Below are 8,287 nucleotides of genomic sequence, written 5' to 3'. Positions count from 1 at the left end.
TCCCTGATCGTCGGATGTTTTTAAACCATCGGCCGATACATCGGTGCATCTCTGGTTACGATCCATACAGTTATATTGTTATTTTGGTCTCCTTTGGTGTGCGTTGGACGTGTGAAAAATGAAAAGATTTGATGATTTGGATGCGATACGACCAGTGCGATACATCGCGAGAAAAACCTTCAATTCTCGTTAGATAAATTAGCCTTATAGTCCCGACGAACCACTACAGAAACATACGGCTGAGCGTCTTGAGGAAAATGGAAATTCGTGTCGATTTGAATTCACACTCAACCGCTCGATTATGGCTGTGGTGCTCAATGTTGTCTTCAGGACAAGGACGTGATAAATGTGGAGATATTTCAGCTAGTTACCATAGTCATCAACCTAACTGACGCGAGTCCTAATTTAAAGCTCGACAAAATGAAGTAAAAGTAAAGAAAAGCTACGATAGCGAATGTTTTTCGATCTCTTTTAACGCCGTGTAACCGGTTTAGGATTTTCCGTAGGTAGAAAGTGAAATAACTACGATGGTACGTATTCACGCACACCACAGCGCAGCCGAGTTCTCCAATCTGATTGGTCAGAAGGTTTGCGTTATTTTTCGTATAACGGCACGGACAGTAGTTCCAGCTGTAATATTAATGCACGCGTTCTAAAACGCTCGTTTCTATAGTAACAGCTTATCCATAGGGACTTGTATGGGGGGGGGGGGGACGCTACATAATCTAATTTAAGGTGAAACGGTGTTAATCGTATTGATTTATTATTATTATTATTACCATCTACAAAAGAGATCCCCTGTTTTAATCTGCTTTGGGATCTCACTTGTAATCGGGTTCTCGTTCCTTCTTGGGTTCTAGGACTGTTTTTGTCTTTGTGTCTGTGTTTTTCTCATACCTTCTTGCTGGCCAGTGAGCCACTCGGTGTGGACAGAGGGATGGACTGGATCCTGAGCTTAGACCACTCCTCATTTAACAGGTCCGTCCTTCCCTCGATCTTGCGCCTGTTTGACAGGAACAGAGCCTGCAACACACACACACACACACACCCACCTAATGATCCGGTTTTCAGACTCTAAGCCAAGCAGCTTATGCACTAAATGAGCAGGTGACGACTGATGAAGCAGAAATAACAGCTAAGACAATACTGATCACTGAGAAAGAGAGAGAGAAAGGAAATGAGGGAAAAAAAGGAAAAGGTTCGGGGAAGACAGACCTGTTCTCGACAAAGTAAAGCCCTGTGTAAGGATCCTGACAGTAAGAGCTGCTGATTGTGTGTATACGTGCGTGTATGATTGTGCGCAGGCGTCCTCACTTTCACCTCCTCGGCCTTGCGGAAGCGCTTCAGTTGCCTGAGCCTCATGTACTCAGACTTGACCCTCTTCCTCCACTTCATCAGGCTGCCCGGGGCTTTAGCGGGACAGAGGCGAGCACCGGATGCCTCCTCCATCACCTCCATCGCCTAAAACACCTCAAACACAGGACGGCCGTCACTCAACATACACGTTCATCATTAGTAACTGCCTGGTCAGGGCGGTAGTGATTTAAATGAGTCTACTGGCTTGTTTATATTTTGGGAAATAGGACCGATCTAGATAAATTCGTCTGAAAATATTGTAGGCAGGTACAAACTGGAACTCTCAGACTGAATTTACGGACGGCGCGGCCATTTCTACCTCATGTGTGATAATTAAGAACAATCACAAAACCCTTTCGGCGATCCCAGTTCAAGTTAAAAATCCAAATACATACACGGGTATTTCGAGCACTGAACAGACAGAGGTACAGATAAAGATACTGGAATTGTGTTACACCCCTTGGGGGCTCTGTGTGTGTGTGTGTGTGTGTGTGTGTGTGTGTGTGTTGGGTAATAGGATTTCTACTTTTTAGTCCAGAGTTTCCTTTGTTTTCATAGTACTTTTATAGACACTGAGTCACATTACAGTGATTCCGGGCTGATAAAGATCCCAGCAGAAGCTTTTCCAGCTTTTCAGAAGATTTCCCGCACTTGCAATGACTCACTGAGACACACACACACACACACACACAGTCAAACAGAGGGTCCTCACAAATCTCACACATGACTCAAACTTTGTCACTGAAAAGCATCCATGATTGGCTGATTCCCTGTAGCATGTTCGCACGCGCGCGCCCCCTGCTGGACGCAAAACAGAACTGACGTTCACCATTTTTAAAAGGATTTAAATCCCTTCCTCGTTTTCTCGTCATTTCCGGAACTAAACGGAACGTTTTAAACTTCGACTGTGGCGAAGCACGGCGCTTTTATTTCACTCCGAAACGATCGCCCGTAACTGTTAGGCTCAAATCGGTCACGGAGGGCGTCATCCAGGGCCACGCGTGACACGCTGTCTGTGAGAGGAGCACGCGCTGCTCGCTGGAAGTGGGCGTGTCCATCGTGCTCGCGTGCGGCCATAGCAAAACGGCACGGAGAAGTGCGTAGGTCACACTTTTGCACATTTCGCAGCCTTTCCGCTTCTCCACACAAGCACCAAAGTCTAATAAATGTTAAGGTTAAAAAATTTTGGAGGACATAAAAGATCAATAAAGAGGCTCGAGGCTTCTATATACCGTGGGCGCGTGAACGAAGCGCTCGCTGGCACGCGAACTGGCGTTAGGCTGAAAATACTTCATCAACATGACAACTCCGTCACGCAGCCAACGTCTGGATTTACAGCGCGAGAATAAATAAGAACGCGGCGGAAAAACACACTCGTGCGCGTGCAGATTGACCGTCGCAGTTACATATACACTCACACACACACACACACACACACCGTTACCTACCTTCACTCCAGCGGCTCACGCGCAGAACTCCGCGTCCCCGCTCTCCGAAAAACAGCAGCAAAGGCGTCCCAGCAGCGAAAACTGACACAGCTATCCCACGGAAACCTTACTGTACTGCTGAGTGCGCGCGACAACTCCTCGGGCCTCCGCGAGCATGCCGAGGCTGTTAGTTACACAATTCGGAGCTGCGCACTTCGCCTGACTCGGACCGAGCTCTGGGTGACGTGTTTATTAGCAGCGTCGTAGAGCGCGGAGGGATAAAAAAACACCCCCTACAGCACCGAATACTACACAGCCTGATTAAATACTACACCTCATGATTAAATACTACACAACACTGTGCAACTTTATTAAATACTACACAGCCTGATTAAATACTACACCTCATGATTAAATACTACACAATACTGTACAACTTTATTAAATACTACACTTCATGATTAAATACTACACCTCATGATTAAATACTACACAATACTGTACAACTTTATTAAATACTACACCTCATGATTAAATACTACACAATACTGTGCAACTTTATTAAATACTACACCTCATGATTAAATACACCTCATGATTAAATACTACACAACACTGTGCAACTTTATTAAATACTACACAGCCTGATTAAATACTACACCTCATGATTAAATACTACACAATACTGTACAACTTTATTAAATACTACACCTCATGATTAAATACTACACCTCATGATTAAATACTACACAATACTGTACAACTTTATTAAATACTACACCTCATGATTAAATACTACACAATACTGTGCAACTTTATTAAATACTACACCTCATGATTAAATACTACACAATACTGTGCAACTTTATTAAATACTACACCTCATGATTAAATACTACACCTCATGATTAAATACTACACAACACTGCACAACTTTATTAAATACTACACTTCATGATTAAATACTACACCTCATGATTAAATACTACACAACACTGCACAACTTTATTAAATACTACACTTCATGATTAAATACTACACCTCATGATTAAATACTACACAACACTGTGCAACTTTATTAAATACTACACCTCATGATTAAATACTACACCTCATGATTAAATACTACACAACACTGTACAACTTTATTAAATACTACACAGCCTGATTAAATACTACACCTCATGATTAAATACTACACAACACTGTACAACTTTATTAAATACTACACAGCCTGATTAAATACTACACCTCATGATTAAATACTACACAACACTGTACAACTTTATTAAATACTACACAGCCTGATTAAATACTACACCTCATGATTAAATACTACACAACATTGTACAACTTTTTTAAATACTATATAGCCTGATTAAATACTACACCTCATGATTAAATACTACACAACACTATACAACTTTATTAAATACTACACCTCATGATTAAATACTACACCTCAGGATTAAATACTACACAACACTGTGCAACTTTATTAAATACTACATCTCATGATTAAATACTACACCTCATGATTAAATACTACACAACACTGTGCAACTTTATTAAATACTACACAGCCTGATGAAATACTACACAACACTGTGCAACTTTATTAAATACTACACCTCATGATTAAATACTACACAACACTGTGCAACTTTATTAAATACTACACCTCATGATTAAATACTACACAACATTGTACAACTTTATTAAATACTACACAGCCTGATTAAATACTACACCTCATGATTAAATACTACACAACACTGTACAACTTTATTAAATACTACACAGCCTGATTAAATACTACACCTCATGATTAAATACTACACAACACTGTGCAACTTTATTAAATACTACACCTCATGATTAAATACTACACCTCATGATTAAATACTACATAACACTATACAACTTTATTAAATACTACACAGCCTGATTAAATACTACACCTCATGATTAAATACTATACAACACTGTACAACTTTATTAAATACTACACAGCCTGATTAAATACTACACCTCATGATTAAATACTACACAGCCTGATTAAATGCTACACCTCATGATTAAATACTACATAACACTATACAACCTTATTAAATACTACACAGCCTGATTAAATACTACACTTCATGATTAAATACTACATAACACTATACAACTTTATTAAATACTACACAGCCTGATTAAATGCTACACCTCATGATTAAATACTACACAGCCTGATTAAATGCTACACCTCATGATTAAATACTACACAACACTATACAACTTTATTAAATACTACACAGCCTGATTAAATACTACACTTCATGATTAAATACTACACAACACTATACAACTTTATTAAATACTACACAACCTGATTAAATACTACACAACACTATACAACTTTATTAAATACTACACAGCCTTATTAAATACTACACCTCATGATTAAATACTACACAACACTATACAACTTTATTAAATACTACACCTCATGATTAAATACTACACCTCATGATTAAATACTACATAACACTATACAACTTTATTAAATACTACACAGCCTGATTAAATAGTACACTTCATGATTAAATACTACATAACACTATACAACTTTATTAAATACTACACAGCCTGATTAAATACTACACCTCATGATTAAATACTACACAACACTATACAACTTTATTAAATACTACACCTCATGATTAAATACTACACAACACTGTACAACTTTATTAAATACTACACAGCCTGATTAAATACACCTCATGATTAAATACTATACAACTTTATTAACTACACAGCCTGATTAAATACTACACCTCATGATTAAATACTACACAACACTATACAACTTTATTAAATACTACGCCTCATGATTAAATACTACACAACACTGTACAACTTTATTAAATACTACACCTCATGATTAAATACTACACCTCATGATTAAATACTACACAACACTGTACAACTTTATTAAATACTTCACAGCCTGATTAAATACTACACCTCATGATTAAATACTACACAACACTGTACAACTTTATTAAATACTACACAGCTGATTAAATACTACACCTCATGATTAAATACTACACAACACTGTACAACTTTTTTTAAATACTACATAGCCTGATTAAATACTACACCTCATGATTAAATACTACACAACACTGTACAACTTTTTTAAATACTACATAGCCTGATTAAATACTACACCTCATGATTAAATACTACACAACACTATACAACTTTATTAAATACTTCACAGCCTGATTAAATACTACACCTCATGATTAAATATTACACAATATACTATACAACTTTATTAAATACTACACAACCTGATTAAATACTACACAATATGATACTGTGTAACTTTAAATACCACACAGCCTGATTAAATACTCCACACCATACTATAAAAACTTTATTAAATACTACACAACATGATTAAATATGCAGCAAGATTTAAATAATACACAGCATGATTAAATACTAAACAACATTATACTATAGAACTTTGTTAAATACTATGCAGTCTGATAAATACTACACAGCATGATACTATGCAACATTACTAAATGCTACACAGCCTTATTAGGTACTACACAACCTGATTAAATGCTACATAGCCTGAGTAAATACTACACATAATATACAACTTAATTAACTACTACACAGCCTGATTAAATATCACACAACCTTATAAAGCACTACACACCATGATACATACAACCTTATAAAGTACTACACTGCCTAATTAAATACTACATAACATGATTAAAACATATACAGCCTGATTAAATACCTCACAGCTGGATTAAATACTACACAAAGTAATTACACTGCCCTCCACTAATATTGGCACCCCTGGTAAATATGAGCAATGAAGGCTGTGACAAATTGTCTTTATTGGTTAACCTTTTGATCTTTTGTTTAAAAAAAATCACAAAAATACTCTGCTCTCATGGATATCAAACAATTGCAAACAAAATCCAGGCTTATTAAAAAATATCTTTGTTAAAAATAGGTGCGCCACAACTATTGGCACCCTTTTAGTCAATACTTCGTGCTACCTCCCTAGATAACAAGATAACAGCTCTGAGTCTTCTCCTATAACACCTGATGAGATTGGAGAATACATGGCGAGGGATCTGAGACCGTTCCTCCATACAGAATCTCTCCTGATCCTTCACATTGCGAGGTCCACACTAGTGGAATCTCCTCTTCAGTTCACCCCACAGGTTTTCTATTTGTTTCAGGTCAGGGGACTGGGATGGCCTGGCAGGACCTTGATTTTGTGGTCAGTAAACCATTTTTGTGTTGATTTTGGCAGAGGCAGTCAGGTTTTCATTTTATATCTGTTGATATTTGACAGAGTCCATGATGTCATGTATCCTAACAAAATGTCCAGCTACTCTTGCAGATAAACAGCCCCAAAACATATAAGAGCCACCACCAGTGGGGGAAATAAGTATTGGACATGTCAAAAAAAAAAAAAAAAAATTCATTAAATTTTTTTCCAATGAGGTTATTGACATAAGATTTTCAAGAGACATCAGTATTAACTCAAGAAATACAGAAATATAAAGAATACACAACAATAAAATCCATAAATGAAGTTATATGTAATAAAGAGGAATGACACAGGAAAAAAGTACTGAACACGCTAGATGAAATGTATTTAATACTTAGTGGAGAAGCATTTGTTTGTAATGACGGCTTCAAGACGCTTCCTGTATGAAGAAATTAATGTTCCGCAGTATTCAGGTGTGATTTTGGTCCATTCTTCTAAACATATCGTCTTTAAATCTTGTTCAGTTGGATTCGAGTCAGGTGACTGACTGGGCCATTCTAACACCTTGATTTTTTTCTCTGAAACCAATTGAGAGTTTCCTTCGCTGTATGTTTTGGATCGTTGTCCTGCTGGAAGCTCCACCCATGTCTCATCATCATCATCCTGGTGGATGGCAGCCGATTCTTCTCAAGAATCATCTGGTAAAGGGCTCCATTCATCGTTCCTTCAGTTATATGAAGTCTGCCAGTACCATGTGATGAAAAACAGCCCCACTCCATGATGCTTCCACCTCCAAACTTCACTGTTGGTATAGTGTTTTAAGGGTGATGTGCAGTGGAATTTTGCTCTCGTCTGATCAGACTACACTCTCCCAGTATTTCATAGGCTTGTCCAAATGAGTTGGAGCAAACTTTAAACGAGCTTCGACATGCCTTTTCTTTAGTAATGGAGTCTTGTGGTGTGAGCGTGAGCAATGGAGTGCATTGCCTATCGTTTTCTCAGTGACAATGGTGCCTGTTGCCTCCAAGTTGCTTCCGCTTGCAGATAATGGCCCCAATTGTACTTACTGGAGGATTCAGAACTTTTGAAATACGTCTGTATTCGATTGCATCAATATGTTTCACTACAATAAGGTTGTGAAGGTCTTGGGAGAGCTCTTTGCTTTTAGCCATCATGAGATGTTTCTTGTGTGACACCT

At 37.8% G+C, this 8,287-nt stretch overlaps 1 protein-coding gene across 5 annotated transcripts in view; it reads right to left on the bottom strand.

The window, feature by feature from the left end:
- The window catches only part of ezh1 (enhancer of zeste 1 polycomb repressive complex 2 subunit), a 22,824-nt gene extending 19,765 nt beyond the window's left edge, over positions 1-3,059 (bottom strand). The window contains exons 1-3 of one of the 5 annotated variants that reach the window (XM_053617187.1): positions 2,805-3,059; positions 1,321-1,470; positions 898-1,023 (exon numbers count right to left, since the gene is read on the bottom strand). In XM_053617187.1, the coding sequence (XP_053473162.1) occupies positions 898-1,023; positions 1,321-1,458 (264 nt within the window). In that variant the 5' untranslated portion in view covers positions 1,459-1,470; positions 2,805-3,059. Of the gene's footprint in view, positions 1-897; positions 1,024-1,314; positions 1,471-2,804 lie in introns of all 5 variants that reach the window. The other 4 variants (XM_053617195.1, XM_053617177.1, XM_053617181.1 and 1 more) reach the window with 4 other exon arrangements.
- Between the last annotated feature and the right edge of the window lie 5,228 nt (positions 3,060-8,287).

The sequence above is a fragment of the Ictalurus furcatus genome, chromosome 2 (genome assembly GCF_023375685.1).
Source record: "Ictalurus furcatus strain D&B chromosome 2, Billie_1.0, whole genome shotgun sequence".
Classification (NCBI taxonomy): domain Eukaryota; kingdom Metazoa; phylum Chordata; class Actinopteri; order Siluriformes; family Ictaluridae; genus Ictalurus; species Ictalurus furcatus.
Note: the sequence above shows the minus strand (reverse complement) of the source record. Positions and strands in the feature narration are given on the sequence as shown.